Raw genomic sequence first — 22,954 nt, 5'->3', positions numbered from 1 at the left:
TACACGTTTGAAATTTCAGAAAGAAATATTGGAACACATCTTCCAGACTAAATCTAATTCTAAATTTTAGGCCATTTTAGATGATTTTAGGTCACTGCATTTTATCTATCTTTACATTTTTTTAATAGTAACACTGAACCCGAACAGATCTAGTGATGTTCGTCACGGGGTTTACAATCTAGATTTAGTTGTTTGCTTATTAAATTATTATATGGACGGTATTCAAGGTGTTCCAAGAACTATTTTCTCTTCCACTGTCTTCCAGTTGTAAGGTGCAATGCAAATAATTACACCGAGCGTTTATTTAACCGCTCCATGTATGTGGTTACCATGTAACGGCCATAGACAAGAATTCCATTGAACATTGGCAACATTGAAATTTAAAAAAGAAAATCAATGGCGGACAAGCTATTGTAAATTAACTGTGTGCATGGTTGGTTTGTTGCATTTCGTGAAAATAATTGACCGATTTGCAGTCTAAAAAGGTGCCGGTGATCATATTTTATTACAGATGTGTTGTGCAAAGGTGTATCAATATGTATTGACATAGTTTTTAACTTTATTTCTAGGTAAAATATGCGTCGCAAAAGTGAGCGTGCCGCCAGTAAAAAGGCTAAGGCTTCTCCAGAGAAAAAGGTTGAAAAAGCGAAACGTACTAGAACAAGACGAAGTCGCAAGCAGTCTACATCTTCCGATAATGATTCTGACAAGGGGAGCCCAGTTCGTGAAGTAGAGACAGTCGAGGAAACTGTTAAAGAGGTACCTACTACACCCGTTAAGGAAGATAGTCCTGAGGATGCACCGGACCAGGTATGGCAAGTTAAAACAGCTGAAGGTTCCGGAGACGTGGGTGAGATTCAAAAATTAAAAATATGTCTGACTCGACCACCATCTACTCCAGAAAGAGTAGATAGATCCCCGCGTAGCAAGAGGAAGCATTCCCGCGCAACGAGCTCTAGCGATACTCCCAGTACTGAAGGCACCGACGAGAAAAGGAAAAGTCGGCGCTCGAAGAGAAATCGAGAGTCGCGAGACGAATCAGATAAAAATCACGATAGCCAGGAGGAACCTGATGTAGACACTGAATCAACGGTAGAAAAAACGGAAAATGAAATCAGTCAAAGTACTGAGGCCAAGCAAGTATCTACATCAGATGAGACTCCTATGTCTACTACTAATGAAGAAGCCAAGGTAGAGGAAAGTGAAACAAAAGAAGTGCCACAAAAAGAGGAGACAAGTGGTGAAACTGAGTCACAAAACAAATCTTCAGATGCTGACACTACAGTAGCTTCACCAAAAAATGAAGCTCTGAATGATCAATCTGATGTAATTACTACAGAAAAAGAAAGTGCGGAGCAGCAGAGGGCTGACTCAGTTGAGAAATCTGAAGTTCTAGAAATACATGCCGATGAAAGTAAAATAGAATCTTCAGAATCTCAACTGAATAAGCAAGAAGAGGGGAGCTCTCAGGAGGATGAAGGAAGCAATTCTAAACAACACCAGGATAGGGCATCAACCGATCGTGAGGTAAGTATTACTCAAGATATAACTGAACAAAGTGTTTCTGATGGATTAAAGTCTGCCAGTGAAGACACAGCTAAAAGTACTAATGAAACTGATGTTCTAGAAAGCTCTGAAAATGATGCAAAGAAGAAAGCGAGGAAGATTTCTGTAGACTCCAATAAAGATAAAGATGAATCAGTAGAAAGTAATAGGAATAGGGAACTTGAGCGCTCCGAGTCTACACAATCTACAGAGGAAGGTATTCATAATGGTCAGGCAGCACCCATTGTTATAAGCAGAAAAAGGAAATGGGGTTCAAGACCCAAAATAACTACACAAAAGTCAATTACTATCTCTACAGATGTACTTAAAGAAATAATACCCGATGTAAAGCCAGTGGAATTTGATGAAGTGATTGAAGAGAAGAAACACAAGAGAATTGAAGTCACTGAAAAGATTCATAGACCTGTGTTGCCTAAGATTGTAATAGACAACACAGAAAACGTTGAAATGAACAATAAAGATCATGATAATAAAGAAAAAGAAAATATTAAGTCCAGAGAATCCAATTTATCTACAAATCGTAGAATATCCATTGTAAAAGACAATGACAGTATAATAACAAGACCACCCAGTCCTCCGAGACATAAACAGTCAAGTATCTTATACATTACCAATTTGGTGCGGCCATTTACATTGCCGCAATTGAAGAATTTGCTGCAGAGAACAGGAAAGATTGTGGAAAATGGATTTTGGATAGACAGAATAAAGTCAAAATGTTTTGTTCAGTATGATAATGAAGAGTAAGTATCATGAAATTTTAAAATCCTTAATTTTATTTCTTGTTGCTGTGACTCCACTGTCTAACAATTTATTTTATCTTTTCAGTCAAGCAGTAGAGACACGACATGCATTGCATGGTGTCACTTGGCCTGTGTCAAATCCTAAAACATTACAAGTGGACTTTTCTTCTGAAGAGGCATTTGAGAAGGCCAGGTCAAGTGAAGAAGCTGAAGGTGTTCCAACTTCAACCATTCCAGGAACTGTTGAGGATTGGCTTCGGGAGCAAGACCTGAAGAGAGAACGAGGGGAGCTAGTAAGTGTGGGAAATATTTAGATTTTGTCTTGATTTTATTTTGTTAGGGTGCCAGATTAGTATCAAATAGTTATATAATATTTTAATTTAATAAATTTTTAAAACTACTATGTATAGAGAATTTGCTAAAAATCCCCTAAACAAATACATTTTTTTTTCTTTAATAAGTTTGCATATATTGACTGTGTATGGTTTTAATGTGAATGATTTTAAATTGTAGGATAAGCCATGGGAGCGGAAAGCGGCAATGCGCGAATGGGATGTTGGTAAGAACGACAAAGATAATAAGGAGAAGGACATGAGACCGCGCAAGGACGAGCGGCCCCTTGACAAAAGGCGACACCGCTCTCAGGAGCGTAGCCCTGAGCCTGGTAAGTTTCCAACTTTTTGGTATCTTAACAATTTTATTACATTTTATGGTTATCAAAATCTCTCTTATAAACAATACATTTTTCTTACAGCACGGAAATTCAAGAAGAAAGAGGAAGAGGCGCCAGCAAAATTACTTGATGATCTGTTTCGTAAAACTAAAACAACTCCGTGCATATATTGGCTGCCACTTTCCGCCGAAACGGTAATGTCTATCTGAAGTCATTCTGTAAAATTTTTAGTTTGCATAACCCGGAATATCTCACAGTTTTGATCAAAGAAATGATTGGTTTCCAGATCGCAATAAAAGAGGAGCAGCGGCGGCAGCACATGGCGGAGCACGAGCGGCGCATGCAGGAGCTGCGCCGCCCGCAGCCGCGCCGCCACTAGCATGGTCCGTGCCACACACACCACACTCACATACTCACACATCCCATCACCCACACACACACACACACACATATATACACACACCACCCCACACATTTCTATTAATATTTAGTCGCTCTGTCGACACTTTCTTTTCCAGGTAACATTTTGTCTTTAAGGCATAATTTTTATTAATTGATCGATGAATTTCGCTGTTAGAAGAATAATTTAGTTGTATGCTTATTGTTAGTCTCACTGATTCATAATTAACGGAGAAACTCAAGTCTCGAGAAATCCTTTCAAAAGAGATGAACCTTGAATTTGTTTTATACAAATGTTATAGAAAGGCACGCTTGGAGGAAATCCATGATTTAATTCGTCGTCGGAGTGCCGCGGTCGCTTGATTGAAACGAGAGGGCACATAGACGGAACTCCGCCATAAGACAGAGACGCCCTGCGATGGACGTTGACTTGCAACATAGCCGTCGAGGTGTCTGCGTTGGAGTCCAACCCGGCACTTTATATGCCTGGTTGGTCATTATACATACAGCACCACATAAACTGTATGTTGACTTTATCAGAGAAACCTACTGAAGCTGATGATATGCTCAAGATAATGACAAAATCCAAAACTAAAGGCGTTATCCTGATTGGTTTTGAAGAAAATGAGTGACATAATAAAATTATGGAATTAAATGAACTTTTCATTGAAGACAACTTGGTGATGGATAACGAAGCTGAAGGTACAAGAAGAAATTATGAAGTTATGAGCTGTGGATACCAAAATTATATATAGTAGTTGCTGGAAGGAAAATTATTCTTGGATAGAATATTCACCGTCTATAAGAGACTCGTAGTTAGCCTGATCGACTGGTAGTCAGTTCTTGTAATGAATATTTTTTTCTATGAAACTTTGTTTTTATCCAAAGTACTTCATTAATATGATGTTCAATAAACGTATTATCCTGTCTAATTTGTGTTGTTTAATTTCACACTTCTAGTTGGTTATTAATTTATTGGACAATTGAATAATAACAATACGTCACAAATACAAACTTAAAAACTAGTCATTAAATAACCCGCCCCTCACTGTTCCCGGAGCAAAGGTGCCCACAACACTAGCCGCATTACCGCGCTGAATGGCAATGGCCAGCCAACTGCATGGCATTTAAAACTAAGCAATTCTGAAAGTTGTGTATCTTCTTACATAACATGAAACTTGTCATTGTTTTTATTACCTAGTTATTCAATTAAGTTATCGAAATATTAATAATCAATCCATAAAAGATTATAATAAAATTCGGCCAATAATATTTATCTGAGATATTTGTTTATCTTGGGATAAGTTGTAATTTTATTGATAACGTTAAGACAGTCGCGCTGGCGAACTGTCGTCAGCCGCTGCCGGTGCAACTAATTGTGATATTATTTTAAGGAAAATAATAATGGTGAGTACCTTTTCTAAAATTATCACAAGTTTAGAATATAAACCACAAGCTCATTTCAATAGTACTTATTTTTCTAGTAGATAAGACTTAATTGATAGATAAGCGAGCGACGGGCATGAGTTTCGAAATAATTTCTCAAAGTATGATTTCTTTCAAAAGAAAAAATGATTGTATCTATTAGGGATTCGAATTTTAAAAGTTCCAAGGTTGACGTCTGATTACCTACTCATGGTACTGTTCGGAATCATGGGCTTGAATTTATGTACCTATGTAAGAAAATTACAAGTTTACACAACCAGTGAGCATGTAAAAAGTTCATGAAACATTTATATTAATGTGCCTATATAGGCACCAGGTCTTTGGTGGTGCGTTTGCGCCACTTTGGTGGCGGCGGCGACAGCGCAGAATCCTTTCACACTTCAAGAAGCAGTTACTGGCCAGTTTTCACAGCGAGGATTTAATGGCAGATGGATATCTGGTAAGTTAACTACTGTTCTGGTCCTATTATTTATACTTATGAATCATGTCCCATAAATACTTATAGGTACCCCGTTAAAAATAAGCTTGATAGGCTATCGACGCTGATGATTATAACATTCAGTAGGAAAGCATTTATCGTATGTGGATAACATTCTTCACCATATTGATTACTTCTCCAAAAAATACTTATAATATTAAATCGCGTATAGAATGATTGTTTGTTTGTTAGTCGTTGTCGTTGGTCCCTGCTATTAGCCGAAAATATACCTCCACCAACCCGCAGTGGAGCAGCGTGGTGGAGTATGCTCCATACCCCCTCCGGTTGATCGAGAGGAGGCCTGTGCCCTGCATTGGAACGTATATCTATATAGGCTGTTTATACGATGATAGAATGTTTGCCTAATCAAAAACCCGACGAGAGGGGGTGAGGTAAGTCAAGTTCGCTCCAAGCTCGTATTGGTGCGGGGTAGGGTGTGTCCCTTTTATACGCAGGTATAGTATTATTTATTCAAGGCAAGTACACCCAAGATCACGTCACTAGGGTTACCATCTTCCAATATTTGTTATTTTTCAGATACCGAGTTCACGTTCACGGTGGAGGATGAAAATGATAATGGTATTTATGTGTTTGATGTCCCCACACAAGAGCGTCGCGTCCTGGTGGAGCATGATCTAATGGTATGTAGCCTTATTGCACATCACGACACATCGTAATACTAAATACCTATATCCTATACAACGTAGCATGAGTAGAGAGACATAATATAGAGTGTTAGTGACATCGTAACGAAAACTGAGGGATGATTCAGGCCATGATTCTGAGTTGATATCAAGTGGATACTAATAAGTTGATACTAATAAATGCTGTATGTACTTGTATGGGGTGTAAGTGACGTCGTAACAAATACTGAGATGGGTGATTCAGGTGATTCTTTTGAGCTAATATCAACTGGAATTTTCTTACAAGAATAGAATTGAAAATAATTTAAAAAATATAAAACAAATCATGTAAATTTTGTCTGAATCATGATCTGAATCACACCTGTATATCTTGTCTCTTCCGTACCAAGCTGTATGCCGTCAGTGCGTCAGAGACATATATCTATCTACTCTATCTCTGTCCTGCTACGTTAAAATGGGTATAGGTGCATAGTACTTTTAAGATAGTAATTAAACAGAAAGTTTGTTTAAAAGCTTATTATAAGATTAGTGATTGTTTAGAAAATATTAATGCATGGATATTTTATGGGTTTTCTTAAAGAACGTCTAGGGCCCTGTGCCGATGATTTTTTGCAGCTTTTCCCCGGCTATACAACCAAGAAACTGCAGTAGTTTTAAGCGGATGAGACTTTCGTTATGTAAAAATAGAAGATTCAAAGTGTAACTATGTTACCTACTGAATAAAGATACTATTTTTGAATTTGAGTATACTTGCTGGGGTATGAGCGAATAATGAACAATGATCGAGTTCAGCTGCTTATCTACCCGGGCATGTTGGAAAAACTTATGGATAGTGTCCTTTATAAAATGATGGGCCATTATATAGGTCCGGGCGGATCACCTATCGTCACCATATGGTCCACCATATCCATCTTAGGACTTAGTAGCAACAGTAGCTGGAAGTTGTCTTTTATTGGCTCTGCCGGCCCCTGAAGAAGCATTCACTTCTTCTTATCGTGTGGGTTGTGAGGTGGAATATCAACCTCATCAACCCTGGTGTCAAGATTATGATTGAGCCGCCATGAGCCGACATGGCTCATGTAACGATTACTCACTTACATCAGTAAATACTAACTGGGACCAACGGCTTAACGTGCCTTCCGAAGCACGGATCATCTTACTTTCAAACAAAGTGAATTTTGTGATTTGTCCCCACCGGGATTCGAACCCGGGACCTCCGGATCGTGAGCCCAACGCTCAACCACTGGACTACGGAGGCCGTTCATTCACCGGAGCCGGAGCATTCACTAATATATTTGTTTTCTCTACAGCAACGTCTTGCTACTTCGAATCCTATACTATCGGCGGACAGACAATACATTCTTGCTTCAAGTGAAGTCCGTCAAGTAAGTAAAAATTTTATGAAGCCTTCAAATTAGACGCGCCACAGTCGCGCTGCAAGATAAACGCACCCTTAAACATTCGTTCGGCTGGCATATCCCGTATTCTATAGTCTTCAGACAGACGGATGGTACCGGGTGCATCCCGGCGGTATTTCACTGACTTCAATGTTACGTTGGAGACATACTAAACGTCAAAACACAAAATTACTATGGAATTTGTATGAAAAAGTGTGACGACATAGAAAAACGTAAAAAACGAAATGTTTTTCGTCAGTTTTAGATCTGTCCTAGGGCAAAGAATAAGGAATAATACTACGCATAGACCGGCAACTCTGAACTCCTCACCTGCGGTCTTGCTTTAGTCTTCATGCAATCGTATAGGCGTCAGCTGTCACACACACATAGATGCGCGTGTACGATAACGTCAAAGTGTATTGTCTGTGGAAGACGAGGTGTCTTGTATGAAGTGTCCAGTGTGTGCCTAGGGTACCCAATAGGTACTATTCGACGGTAAATACTAAATAGATATAGTATGAGTACCCATATCACCTTATCTAACTAATAAATGCTAAAAAGTTTATAATCTTCATATTTATCGTTATGTAGGCGCATCTTATCTTTGTGCACGATTAATATAATTATCTACTCGTACATACATTTTGATAAATTAATCCTTTTGAGTAAGATAGCTTTTATAATCCACACTCTTATAGTATTTATTAGTTTGACTAGGTATGTAACAATTGAAAATATTAGGTTTGGAAAAGTTTTATAAGTAGTTTGGCATAAGTGGAAGTGGTGTGTCAGGAACGTAGTAACTGGAATTCCGTGGCGTCTGCCTACCCCAATGGGAGATAGGCGTGATTTTATACATGTACATGTATGTAATAAGTAGGCACTTTGAATCCGCTAATTAAATTGTACAGTCATGTCATGAGCAATACAATGTACCCACTTTAGGACTCTGTCGCACTAACATATTTGACATTTAGTGAGACTTACAGTTCAATTTGTCAAAAAAGTTAATGTGACATGGTACCAAAGTGTGTACATATTAATGCTCGTGACTGATTCATTACATCTGTAACTTTGATCTAGTAATTCAATTTTGAATTTCAGTGGTTTCCATTATGTACTGTATTAAGAGAACAATATGTCGCCATATTTAATTTCAGGTGTACAGATATTCAAGGACCGCCATATACACGTTATATGACATAGCAAACGAGTGAGTATATTGTGCCTGAATAAAATCTCTTAGCAAAAGTATTTTGGTGTGCCAATGCTAATACCAGGAGCTGCAAATTGTCGTCTACTCCCGACGACTTAAATAAAATAAACATAAACAAAAAATATGCAACACATTATCAGTTGTGGGAGAAATAGAGGAGCCTCCGCATTGCTGCTGCTTTTCAGTCACCCCCTGTACTAACTGAGTTGCTACACTGGACGCTGCGAGAACATCTTATCAAAACAACAACACAATTTTTTTATTATTATTAACTTGTAGGTTTGCTCATCCCAATAAATTAGGTGTTTTATGATTATTTCGTTAATTTCGTTTGAAATCCGTACTGACAGTCAACATAAAAACAGTTGTTCTGTGTTCATTTGATATATCTATCTATAAATAGCAGCCTAGCAATACAGTAAAGAAATGGTTATGACTCAAAATGTCCCATTCGCGAAACGTCCTATTCGCAAAATGACTTATTTACATAAAGTCCCACACGCATAAATTACATGGACACAAAGGCTATGAAAGCGTATCATTTGAATTGTTCTTGTTTTAAGGTCTTTCACTTATTTCTTTCGATAATTTATGAGTCTTCAAAGTCAAGCATACTTATAATTTAATTCTTTCTTAACAGTGCAGTTAACAGCATCGCCAACGGTGAACGTCTGCAACTGTGCATCTTCGGAGGCGGCCACTCATTGGCTTACGTTCTCAACAACAATCTGTATTACCTGCCGGAGAACGCCGCATCAGCTATACAGATAACTGATGATGGCATCCCTGACGTCGTGTACAATGGACATACTGACTGGGTTTATGAAGGTGGGTAGACCATCCAGCCTTTATGTGTAACTTGAGTAAATCATGTCGTCCAAACGGTATCCGGCGACGGCGACTCCTAAATATCTATCCCGGGTCGTTGTTGTGGTGGGCTCTGATGTGGCTGGCGAAACCGAACTTCGACTTGAAGATCCGGTCACACGGCACACAATAATATTTACTCAAGTTCAAGTTGTGTGTGAACTTGAGTAAATATACGTACTTCAACTGTGGGACACATGCCTCTCTTCCATCAACCGCAGCGGGTAAAGAGCGTGCTCTACCACGCTGGGCCACTGCGGGTTGGTGGAAGTGTTTGTACTAGTAGCCAAGCCTGAGTTTTGAAGCCGCCCGAAGGCGTCCTACTTTTTTTTACTTAGGAAAATCCTCATGGGGAGCGACGAAGTTATTCCGGACTTTTGCGCTGAATTCCGGGATGGAACACAATGTTACCGGGACTCGAGTGTCGCCGAAGCATGCTTCTGACTCTCCCGAGTCCGCTTCCAAGGCATCTGCATTGGTTTAATGACTACTAACATGTATCAATAGCCAGAACAGTTCATTTTACCTCCTCTTTCTACCAATTAAGAAGTGAACGACAGTTCCTCGCGTGTCTTTGAATGATATTCTTTTCTATTTTCTTTATCCACAGAGGATGTCATGTACTCCGGTCAAGCGACGTGGTTCTCCACTGAAGGCTCGTACCTAGCGTTTGCCAGTTTCGACGACACGAATGTCGATACATACTCCTACTACTACTATAACCCCAATGACGTCAACATCACCCATGAAATCACAGATGATCTGCTGTACCCGGATCTAGTGCACCTCAAGTATCCTAAGGTAATGTACAAAATATTATGAAAATCTTGCCTAACACTATAGAACGACAAATACGTATAGAACGGCAACTCTCCGCTGCCCACCAGCGGCTGAACTAGGTTTACCTATAGCGCCAGATGTGACACACACAGATACGCGTGTACGATAACGTCAATGTGTTGTGTCTGTAAAACGAGGTGTATTATGTATTAAGTGTCGAGTAAACGTTAGTAAGTAAATCCCACGGCCTCTGTGGTCCAGTGGTTGAGCGTTGGACTCACGATCCGGTGGCCCCGGGTTCGAATCCCGGTCGAGACATATCACAAAAATCAGTTTGTGATCCCTAGTTTGGTTAGGACATTACAGGCGGATCACCTGATTGTCCGAAAGTAAGATGATCCGTGCTTCGGAAGGCACGTTAAGCCGTTGGTCCCGGTTACTATTTACTGATGTAAATGAGTAATCGTTACATGAACCATGTCAGGGGCCTTTGGCGACTCAATCATAGCCCTTACACCAAGGGTTGATGAGGTTGGTATTCCACCTCACAACCCACACGATAAGAAGAAGAGTAAATCCCACGTCTGACTAGAATTCTAAACGATGCCGAAGCGCAAGTTTTTCACCTACAGACCAAGGCGAGATACAGAATCGTTGTCGTTGAAAACTATAACTAAGTTGTTTTCTGGTGATCCAGATTTGATATTTACGAAATTTCAAAACACTAATCATTGAAAGATGTACCCCAGGTATCACTGAACTGTATTAAATTAATATGGCGAATTATTAGACCTGTTGGTTTCTCTTCTCCGCAGGTCGGCCACGACAACCCGACAGTGAAACTTCGCGTGGTAGACTTAACCACACTAACAGCTGACAACATCACCTTCATCGACCTCCCTGCCCCTGAGGAGGTGGTCACAGCAGACCATATCCTCGGTGGGGTGACCTGGACAACCGACAATGAGGTGGCAGCCCACTGGCTCAACCGTCGGCAGAATCATACCGTGCTGCTGATTTGTCAGATTAGTAACGGTGTTGTTGCTGGATGTCAGGTATATTACATAAGCTCACGACTGTCTCAACTGGGGTAGTCAGAAGTATAATCAAAGAGCAAAAGTGCAGTCAGTGAGCCCAGCGAATTTTTTTTTTTTAATGTTTATTGAGAAAACCAACAGCATTATAAAAACATATTAAATTTAACAACACTTATTATCTAAACTTAAGCTATTTATAGGTTTCCCTAGAGTTCTGGAACATCGTTATATATTTTTAAAAGCGAAGCTAAACGAAAGAGGCCAGAAAATTATTTTTTGAAAAGGAAAGTATCAGTAAAAATAAAAACATGAAACATCTTAGCATGGTTTAAGGCTAGTACCCAAAAATGATAATAATATTAGATTGGGAGTAGTGTGTGTCCGAGTGTAAGTGTGTGTGTGTGTGTGTGTGTGTGTGTGTGTATGTGTGTATGTGTGTGTGTGCGTGTGTGAGTGTGTGTGTGTATGTGTGTGCGTTTGCACGTGTGTGTGAAGAAGTGTATGTGTGAATGTGGTGTTTATATATTTATTGTATTACACTATAGCATAATTAATGTGATTCCCCCTAGTTATTTGTAAACAGTGGTGAAATTATGAACCTTTAGTTGTCATAATTATAATTTTGGTTTTGTGGGTGTTTTGGTCTATTACAGAAACGACATGTAACCATAGGTCTTAAGTGCAACCAGTTAATTTATTACTTTGCAAGAAACTGATTGGACTTTGATAATGGCCCAGCCAACTGTCTCAGTGAAAACTGCACCTAAGATACATTAATTAACTCATTGGTGCAAGTCAGGTCCTAGGGTACCCGCACTCCTCGATTGAGAAGCAAGTCGGTGAGCCCAAGGACCGCACTGTCACTGTTATATATCTGGTATGCAGATACTTATCTATAGTTTAATCGTTAGCGTTATTCGCCCCTATAACTGCATGGTTCACGCGGATGCGGGCAGTCCGTCGCGCTATTTTCTGTTATCCATATTACTTTAACTATGTTTGTCTCTGTCTGACAAGTGCATTATCTGAACTCTTTTGTAAATGAATTGAACCTTTCGCGTTCTCTTTATTTCCTGAGGTCCACCCATCTATATGGCCAGCCAGTGTCGATAAAAAGTACTAATGTACCTTTTTGTTATATTTTATCTAAGAGGCAGTTAAAAGATAACGGTTGATTAGCTAACAGATAATTTAACTGGCGTTTGAGCAACTCACTATCAGTGTTTTAAATCAGAAGCAATTATGCATGATGTTATTTGTACGATAATATATACATGGTAAGAGGGAAACAACTGCCCTATTTTTCCCTAAAAAAGTAGCATGGAAATGCTGCACCGACAAGAGCGTGGCTCTTAAATTGATGATGATGAATATATACATAACTTTTCTCTCCTTTATTTGATTCTTAACAGTCTTTCTCTATATATCTTTCCTTAAATATTATCTACGTTACTTGACACTTACTCCAAAGCGTTTTGACCACAGGAAGAGATCCGCGAGCAATCCAACGGTTGGGTCCCAATTGCGTTACCAAGATTCGGTGGTAACGGTGAGTTCTACGTGTCGCTGCGCTGGTCGGAGCGGCAGACGGACGGCAACAGCTGGCAGCACCTGTACGTCAGCCAGCGGGTCGGCGGCCAGGTCGTGTCCAGCTCCGTTACTCCTGGCGCCTTCACGGTCATCAACTTCATCGGCATGAACGAGGAGAACATTGCTTAGTAAGCACTTTTGATTTAATACTTTTAGCATTAGGAGCTCGGTGAAATACAAAGAAGGCAGACCCCGCCATCAGATGGGATTAATCTTCTTCTTCTTCTGTCGTGTGGGTTGTGAAGTGGAACCAATCCCATCAATCCTGGGATGGGATTAATAAGTGCCAAGGAAAGAGAGATAACTATAATAGGGATCCTCGATCCGTAGTCACACTACCAACTCATGGCTAGCGGGGTACTATGTTCGGTACCCTGATAGCATCCTTTGGCGGCAGCAAACCCTCGTCGCCAAACTACCTAACCTGTATAGGGCTAGTTTTCCTTTCGGGGGTTGGTTGGTCAGACAGGCAGTCGCTTCTGAAAAAGCCGGACCTGTCATATCTTCAGGTTAGGTAAGTTGACCCTGTGAAAACGGGATAACGCTATGGAGATGAGAGAGAGAGAGACAGAACAAGACAGAGCTCGGTGACACATTACGTTTGTCAATGGGGAATGATCAAAAGTTTTGAATTTTGACTTGATTCGAACCCGTTAAAAGGCAGTGTCTATCCCATGGTTGATAACGCTCCAGCTAAGGTCAGTTCGAGTCTTGGGTGTGTTTGGCTACTAAAATTTGGGTAGAATCCTCAGTCAAAGGTAAATTATGTAATTTTGATTACTAAAATTTCTGAATTTTAATCAAGAAAAACGTAATAATAAGTCCGATGTTTTATCATGTTTTCCATGACGTCACTTGTGTGCTTTTTCATACAAATTCCATAGTAATTTCGTGTTTTTGACGTTTAATAAAAAGTAACTGATTTGCCTAGTTGGAAACTACCGTATTGTATGTTAAAGACCAGACCTGACCAGAGTGTAGTAACAGGTCTCACAGGGAGACGGTAGTGGTACAAGGAGTCATCCGGGTCGGGAAAAGGGAGTTTGAATGAAGTAGCGCCGGTTACTCTTTGCTAAAGACTCCAGCTTACCAAAAGATCAAAAGACCAATTTGTTTACATACGTGTTTCTTACACAGCTACTACACGCGCACAGTGACCGACCAGCCGTGGCGCTCGGAGGTGCACATGGCTGGGGCCCGTGACGGCTGCATCAGCTGCTCGCTGACCATGCCTGAAGGCGGCGAGTGTTCTTGGGCCACAGCCACGCTCAGTACTCAGGGCCGGTACATGACAATCACTTGCTCTTCGCCCACTGAACCTGCTGCTGTCTTCATTGTTGATCCTTGGGTAAGAAGATACATTTAGAAATGTTTATTTTCGCGAAATTAATCTAGATCTATGGTAAGTAGTAGTTCTTGGGCTACAACCACGCTCAGGACTGGTACACGATCATCACATGCTCCTCGTCAACTGAACTTTCCGCTGTAAGAAGATAAAACCATTTAGATATGCTTATTGTCCGCCAAACTGAAGTGGGACTGGGCCGGACACGTTTGTCGGATGCATCGGAAGGATTGGCCGGAGATCGCGCAAAGTCGAGAGGAGTGGACAAATCAAGGGGAGGCCTTTGCCCAGCAGTGGGATCGTATAGGCTAAATAAGAAAAGATAAGATGCTTATTTTCAACGGAAGATCGTTTAAGCGCGAAAAAAATCTAAATCTATAAACTGTCATAGGTGGGATACTGATCATATCTCCAAAATTGTTGAAAATGCTTGACTTAGGACGCTACCCAATTATTTATATCGAGAAACCATTATTTTTTCCAGGAAAACACTCTTATAGAGATCTGGGAAGAGAACACGGTAGTGCGCCAACGTCTCCTGGGCAAGTCTCTGCCGGAGATGCTGATATTCACAGTCCCTCTGGAAGACGGAACACCCGCGCCCGTTCGTCTTCACCTGCCCCCAGGGCTAGATGTCAACGACACTGACACCAAATACCCCCTCATATTCTACGTGTATTCCGGCCCTAATACCAATACTGTGTACGAGACTTTTACCGTTGGTGAGTTGCGTTGACTGTTTCTATTTCATGGGTTAAGTTTGTGATATTCTGTCCTATCACAAAACCCTTGAATTCATATACTATGCTCGTATTGATAGTCAATGCGTCTATAACATTTATCCAGTTTATTCCTGACCGTCCGAAAGTAAGATGATCCGTGCTTCGGAAGGCACATTAAGCCGTTGGTCCCGGGACCACTACTGATATAAGTAAGTAGTCGTTACATGAGCCATGCTAGGGACCTTTGGCGGCTCAATAATAACCTGACACCAGGGTTGATGAGGTTGGTAATCCACCTCACAACCCACACGGGTTACTGGGTGACTGGGTCTTCTATTGTGTATTAGAAGACCCAATTTATAACATCTGTAGGGCGAAGACTATCTGTAGGAAAAATATTATTAATTTAATTTACAATGAGAATATTATTACCTAAACATGCCAGTTTTGTTAGTAATAAACAAAATAATATTTATACAATACTAATAATATTTGAACAATATTTTGATTATTTGTTTGTTTGCCATATGGAAGTAATGAAGCGTGTGTGGCTCCATATTACTTTTGTCAAGGAGATGTTTGCCTCAGATGGCGATGGCATTAACTACTTGCCCGGACAAAAGGAGAGCGCTGAGAGCCCTCGCCCGGTACATAATTTAACACAACAGTCCTGAGGGCGCCCAGTTGTTTGTGCCCAGTAGTAAAACATGGGTAGGTTGTTTGTCTTATTATTAGTAGGTTGTTTTGTTATTAAAGAATTACTTCTATCTAGGTTACCACTCGTACCTCACGACCACCCGGAACTTTATCTACATGGTAGCGGACGGTAGAGGGTCAGGACTTAAGGGGCAGGACATCTTGTACTCTCTCAACAACGCGCTTGGAACCGTCGAAGTCGAGGACCATTTCGTTATCCTCAGGTAAAACTGTAATTTTGTTTTTATAGTACTCATCTATCCTTGAAATCACTGTCCTATTTTTCTCTAAAAAAGTAGCATGGAGAATGCTACGCTGACAAAAGCGTGGCTCTTAAATTACTGACGATCCGTCCTTAAAGACAAAATCGAAAAAGTCTGACTCGGACGGGACTTGAACCCGCAGCTCTTGTCAAACTGGGAGGAGCGTGTTAACCACTACACAAATAATTAGCATTTTATTATTTATGCAGTGCATATTTGATCAAAGACAAGGTATAGTTGTACCAAGATTATATCTACCTCATTTTGTTCGACGATCGTACTAATGAGAAAAATAATTCTCACTAGTTCGACAATCGAACTAATGAAGTAATGAATCGAACTAGGGCGACAACAAACATTCTCACTAGTTCGACGATCGAACTATTGAGAAAAATAAATCTCACTAGTTCGACGATCGAACTTATGAATCGAACTAGTGAAAACAAAGGGCAGTTTTCACTAACACAGTTGGCTCGGCCATTATAGTTGGTGATACGGCCACCTATCACGTTGGTCTAACAGAAAGCTTGGTGAGGTGTGGGTACTTAGTTCATTTTGCGATGGATGTACTTATGAATACCCCATTGGGATATAGTCGTCAGCTTGTTTACGTTCAGAATTTATTCGTTATTGTAATGTACAAGTAATCGAGGCGTGGTAGCCCAGTTGGTAGAACGCTTGATTCTCACTTTGAGTTTGCAGGTTCGAATCTAGCACAGGCCTAACCCAATGATTGTCGAATTTGTTTTCGAATTCATATTTGGGTCATAAATGATTATCACGTGCTCAGCAGTGAAGGAAAACATCGTGAGGAAAACCACATTCCTAAGAAATGCGTTTTTGGAGGAATGTGACCTAACCTGTATTGGGCTGGTTTTCCCTTCGCGGGTTGGAAGGTCAGACAGGCAGTCGCTTCTGTAAAAACCGGACCTGTCAAATCTTCAGGTTAGGTAAGCGGACCTTGTGGAAAACGGGATAATGATAGGGAGATGATGTAATGTACAAGTATCTGTGTAGTTGCGTCAATTTTGGATGTGTAATAAATACTGTTTATTATAATATAAAAAATAGACAAGTGCTGGACCGCTATCAGTTCATCGACCGCGAAAGGATTGGCATCTGGGGTCACAGCTACGGCGGGTACGCGACGCTGCTGACCCTGCTGCACGACGACGAGCATCTGTTCAACTGTGGCATATCCGGCGCGCCTGTCACGTCTTGGTTGTACTACAGTAAGTTTGAAACCCATAGACCGTATCACATTAACTTTTTTGACGAATTGAAAACTCACGCCCGTAATCCCAAATGGGGTGGGCAGAGCCACAAGTAATCAAAGACAACTTGCAGCCACTGTTGATACGAAGTCCTAAGATGGATATTCTCCCTAAATTACGTTTATGTTATTGCGACAGGGTTCTAAAGTATTGGGCATATATAAGTTTCTTTGAAAAAGTTTATCTTCGGTAGATGGTGCCCTGAGTGCCCTGAGACTGTAGACGGTAACATAAACTAAGTTCAGAGTCAGGATAACATTAAAATATAGTGCTCCATCACGTTAATCTGACTGTTACCAATTCTGGGAATATCTAGCGTCTTAAGGCCAACTTTCAGGGACGATTGAGTTCGATAACGTTTTGTTATGAGGATTAGATGATCAGCATATCTAACGTGCGACAAGCAGACCTCTTTCAAGTCAACATTACGTCTCTCTAAGCCAAGATCCGAGCTTCGGTGAAAGTACTTCTCCTTATCGAACACTGTTACTGGGCAGGTGACTAGTATTATATACCTATCTTTCCAGACACAATGTACACGGAGCGCTATATGGGCTTGCCGACCGAAGAGGACAACCTGGCGGGCTACCAGGCTGGTGACGTCACACTGCTCGCTGACAAGCTGGCGGGCCACAAGTTCCTCATCATGCACGGCAACGCCGACGACAACGTGCACTACCAGAACGCTGTCAAGCTGCAGAAAGCTTTGGCTGAGAAGAACATTCCCTTCGAACAAATGGTATGGGAGTCTTTTTTATCCGACTGGCAAAGGATGAGGGTTATGCTTTTGCTGTGAAAAAATATAACTAAAACAATATGTTACTTTACTTAAGTAGTATGGAAACTTAAGAACACTCAACAGTAGCGACACCTGATGGGAGAAATAGGCAGTTTCTCATCGGAATATAGTCGTGAGCTTATATTTATATTGATAGCTGTTTTAGAAGGTTTTGACTACATAGACGAATAATTGGTGCATGCATGTTCTCATCTGGTGATAGGTAACATACCCATGTAGGTATTTATACTAGATACTGCGGCGTAATGTTCTATATTGAGTACCGAAAGTTCCTGAAATCGACTCCGGTCCATTTAATTTAGTAGTCCTGGGTTCAAATCCTGGTGAGGACAAATCACACTTTGTGATCCCTAGTTTGATTAGGCTATTACATACTAATCACCTGATTGTCCGAAAGTAAGATGATTCGTGCTTCGGAAGGCATGTTAAGCCGTTGGCTGTCAGATGTAAGTATGTAGTCGTTACATGAGTAACGTCAGGGGCCTTTGGCAGCTCAATAATAACCCTGACACCAGGGTTGTTGAGGCTGGTAATCCAAGTCACAACCCACACGATAAGAAGAATTTAGTAAACAATATTTAAAAATTTTGTTGGGTCTAGGTGCTTGTGTTTCAATCCGAAGTGTATGTTCTGTTCTGCAATCTACGAAGGAATCCCTGGTGGAATGCTCTGGGAATTATAATATTTTTTATGTATATATACGTAAATATCCTCCACCAACCCGCAGTGGAGCAGCGTGGTGGAGTATGCTCCATACCCCCTCCGGTTGATTGAGGGGAGGCCTGTGCCCAGCAGTGGGACGTATATAGGCAATTTATGTTATGTTTATACGTAAATATGTTAACCTAACAATACTCCTGGGAAAAGCGATTTATACACGGTCAACGGACTATTTATTATTTTAATGCACTGGTAATATTCTTAAGATAAAAGTAGTTATCTATAATAACACTTTTAATTGTGTACTATAACAATATACCTATATATGTTATTATACTTAATGCTTTGAGTGATAAATGTAATCACAACATACCTACTCTCTTTATACCTCAAAAGTGTTTAGATGTAACGAGTAATCTTTGGAGTATGTTCACTGGAGGAATATTTATATGCAGTTTTTCCTTATTTTGCACATCATTACAAAAGAAACAATAATACTACGGTAACTCTCCGGCCTCTTTCTCGGTAAGCCGTAGTAGCTCAGTTGGTAAAACGTATGCCTCCCACTTAGAGGTCGCAGGTTCGAATCCAGCACAGGATGATTGTAGAATTTGTTTTCGAATTCATGTTTGGATTATAAATGATTATCACGTGCTCAGCGGTGAAGGAAAACATCGTGAAGAAACCATTTTCGGAGGTGTGTAACCTAACCTATTTGGCTGGTTATCCCTTCGCGGGTTGGAAGGTCAGACTGGTAGTCGCTTTTGTAAAAATCGGACCTGTCAAATCTTCAGGTTAGGTAAGCGGATCCTGTGAAAAACGGGATAATGCTAGGGAGATGATGATGATGATGACAGAACGGTAACTCTCCGCCCCGCACCAAGTCATATCGAGCGCCTAGATTTACCTCACCCCCTCTGGGTCTTACTTTAGTCTAAATGGCTGTAAGCCGCTAAGGAGTAAGGGGAAGCGCGCATGGACTCTCTGTCTCACTCGCACTTACGCGGTATGCGGGCACACTGTAAGAATGAGATTTTTCGCTTGTAACCTGTAAGTTATACCTGTCATTTTCTTATACGCCGAAAAGGAAAGGGACGGATGATTGACAGTTGTTAATTTTTAAAAGAATGAGTAAATGAATGAATATCCTGTGCGAACCAAACAGGTATCTCCCTGTTATGCAAACCGTTTGGCGTATGCTGTCAACTTAATTCTGTCGGATTATTGGCCAATGTAAAATATTCACAGGGTTGTTTTAGATTTGTGCTTAAAATTGACGTGTGTTCCATAAATTGTATGCTTGTCGATTACCCGTCCTTTTCCTTTTCGGCGGATAAGAAAATGACATATATAACTAATTAGATGGTGTCTACAGGAATTAGCAGGAATTTTTTCTTTTACAGTCGTACCCGGATGAAGCTCACAGCTTGGCTGGAGTCCCGATGCATCGGTACAACGCTATGGACCACTTCTGGACCAAGTGTCTGAACATCACGTCCTAACTGATATAGCTGACTTTTCTTCACAATTTATATAAGTACCTACACATCACGTATTTGGGTTGTTCTTCTTTTTTATCGACAATGATCTGTCCTTCGCTCTGCTTCTGATAAGTTATGTTTTAGAATTTTATTTCATGTTTTGATTGTCCAAAAATATAGTTATCTTATTATACTCAAAATACAAGCAAAATACTAATCGGTTCCTCAATTAGTTATTAACGTAGCTTGATCGTTTTTCACAAAATTATGTGACAGAGTGGTAAATTGAAATGCTGTCTCCGATGAAAAGGGCCACTCTGTCACAATATTTTTTGGAATGCGCCTGCAAAGAAAAGTATGTTACCAAGATAAAGAGAACCACTAAATAGTCCTCTACAGACACATCTTTATATGATGTTTTAAAATATTTATTGCCGTTATAATTTTAAAGATGTTAAATCCGATAAATCGAGAAAATGACTTTTTATTGTCGATAAAAAAGAAGAACGACCCATTTAAGAATTGTACAATAATTTAATAAAACGTAATTTCTTCTAGTATTTCAGTTTGTTTTTGTATACTGTCTAGCACAAGAAAAAAAACATACACTAAACTCTTTCTTACCTATTACTGATAAAAATATGCAGTGGAAGAACTCTAGCTGGTGAAAACAAGTTTACATTTATGTTATGTGATAATGAAGTCGCCTTTGGTTTAATATTTAAGTCGTGTATTCATTGTACACTCGAACCCTAATCCGACTTTTGTTCTTTCGCAATGACATATCTTTATTGAGATGAGGATGTGTCGTCGAAGCAGAATCGAGGTCACGAGTCGGCGATTCTACTTTTACCTCCTACATTGGACATAAATACAAACCTGACTGGTTTATAACACTATTATTACGTCACAAAACACGTTTAAACATACCATTAATGTATTTATTACTTTACATATTAATAAAATGTCTTTTAAATAAATTGTTTTTTACATTTTGTGGTTTTATTAAAATGTTCGGTAATTGATGATGTGGTGTAAAAGATGATGTAGTGTCTCGGATTGGCTTGGACACGTGGAGCGGATGAAAGATAATAGGATCGAAAAGCGGTTTACTCGCGGGATATAACGCCAAGGTTGTTGGTAGGGCTGGCAGAGGCATACCTAGACATACGTAGAGTCATGAGCAATATAATGTACCCACTTTAGGACTCTGTCGCACTAACATATTTGACATTTAGTGAGACTTACAGTTCAATTTGTCAAAAAAGTTAATGTGATATGGTACCAAAGTGTATACATATTAATGCTCGTGACCGTACATCGACCAAATTGGGGATTTCTTTAAATAAAGTTTACTATGATCTACTCTGCCCCGGCGCGCGTGTATGAAACGATTTATGAATGTGGAGGAAGCAAGAGCAGGATCAAAGCAAATCAGATTCCCTATTCTGCTTACCCCGTCGGTGAATAGGTATTTATGTGTTAAGTAATCGCCATTTTTTGTTTGACGTAGGATAATGGACAAGGTTATGTAGGTATGACGAAACGAACACTGCATGATAACACTGATATGTAGTGATCACGTGTTAATTTGGGTATTCAATACCTACTGACATACTCATTCACGCTATTCGGATAACCTATTACTTACAACTCGCAAAATCGTACATACAAATATGCTTATAGAACACGGTGATAAAACATGACTGAACTCTTTGGAATTCATTCAATTTGAAAAACTCCAAACTCTTTGCATATTGCACTATCATTATTTAAATATCGAATTTATTTCAAATTATCTTTTAAGTGGCTTTACACCTATGGAGCAACACGGACCTCCGACGGGTTACACCATTCGTGCACAACTTCGCACGCGCGGGTTAAGAGGGCACTGCATCCGTCCTCAAATGTTTAGAGGCTGTTGACCGAAAGTGAAAGGAAGAGATGACCGTTCACGATTATACAATAACACACTAAATGTAGAGCTACATTGTAAGTAGTGATAGCTCGCTGTAGATGATCGCACAAACTCCAACCGAGCAACTCTGGTACAGTCAGAAGCAAATGGAGACAGTCAAGGTATACATATAGTTAGCAACATCCACAATGTCCAATAATTAGGGACGTTCAAGGTGGTCGTATAGATAGTAACACTCTAAGCGTTACATTACCATCAGCGCATTTACCTTAGTACACACCTGCTCTTACCATAAGGCCTAGCCAAAAGCAAACACCATATTTCTTCGTGCTTGATGCACCGTTTCTATTGACAATCACTGGCCCTGTAGCTCGCCAGGTTGCTTCTCAAACGGGAAATGCCGGTTCGATGATTGAGTTATTAATTTATCTTAAGTACAGTTTCCTCTAACACAGTTGTCTCGTCCATTATAGACGGCGATATGTCTCACCACCTCCAGTTGGTCTAACAGAAAGCTCGGTGAGGTGTGGGTACTTAGTTTATCTTGACATGGATGTACCTTTGACTAGGTACCTAGGTATATAGTGAGCTTATGCGTATGTCCAACTGATCCTCTTAGCCATGATACCGACCCCGCCGGCGTGGTCGACGATTTCCCTCATTCAGCTCTTATCGCTATCGACCCACTAGAGTCGATTATTTTTTTTAAATATTCTGCCTCTCAGACGACGCCCTGAGCCGAGGTTCGCGCCCAGCTGGGCACCCTCAGGCCTGTTGTCTTAAATTTTGTACCGGGTGAGCGCTCCCTATTTGTCCGGCCAAGTAGTTAATGCCATCTGCGGCAAATCTACAATAAGTCACGTCAAAAAAAAGATCCTCTTGATAGTTATACGGTTGCGCACGCGCTACTGTAGTCGTGTATTCTCAGTAAGCGCTCGTGCTACTCGTTCGCTGGTTTTGCCT

The 22,954-nt window shown here is 40.3% G+C and overlaps 1 protein-coding gene across 1 annotated transcript; it reads left to right on the top strand.

The window, feature by feature from the left end:
- The first annotated feature begins 358 nt into the window (after positions 1-358).
- Positions 359-21,065, top strand: LOC126367354 (uncharacterized). The gene is made up of 21 exons (XM_050010849.1): positions 359-485; positions 570-2,306; positions 2,392-2,599; positions 2,820-2,970; positions 3,061-3,173; positions 3,266-3,357; positions 4,713-4,785; positions 5,134-5,263; positions 5,840-5,943; positions 7,257-7,331; positions 8,504-8,556; positions 9,200-9,387; positions 10,037-10,227; positions 11,022-11,261; positions 12,729-12,961; positions 13,971-14,181; positions 14,663-14,900; positions 15,673-15,820; positions 16,931-17,091; positions 17,661-17,872; positions 19,996-21,065. The coding sequence occupies exons 2-21, from the start codon at positions 577-579 to the stop codon at positions 20,092-20,094; spliced, it is 4,650 nt and encodes a 1,549-aa protein (XP_049866806.1). The 5' UTR covers positions 359-485; positions 570-576; the 3' UTR covers positions 20,095-21,065.
- The last annotated feature ends 1,889 nt before the right edge of the window (positions 21,066-22,954 follow it).

The sequence above is a fragment of the Pectinophora gossypiella genome, chromosome 1 (assembly GCF_024362695.1).
Source record: "Pectinophora gossypiella chromosome 1, ilPecGoss1.1, whole genome shotgun sequence".
In the NCBI taxonomy this organism is placed as follows: domain Eukaryota; kingdom Metazoa; phylum Arthropoda; class Insecta; order Lepidoptera; family Gelechiidae; genus Pectinophora; species Pectinophora gossypiella.
Note: the sequence above shows the minus strand (reverse complement) of the source record. Positions and strands in the feature narration are given on the sequence as shown.

Bases quoted from the DNA above. Each gene is read 5' to 3' on its own strand.
- LOC126367354 (XM_050010849.1), top strand. From the start codon at position 577: ATGCGTCGCAAAAGTGAGCGTGCCGCCAGTAAAAAGGCTAAGGCTTCT. The intron at 7,332-8,503 runs GTAAGTAAAAAT...ATTTAATTTCAG, and splicing joins CTTCAAGTGAAGTCCGTCAA to GTGTACAGATATTCAAGGAC. The intron at 8,557-9,199 runs GTGAGTATATTG...CTTTCTTAACAG, and splicing joins TTATATGACATAGCAAACGA to TGCAGTTAACAGCATCGCCA.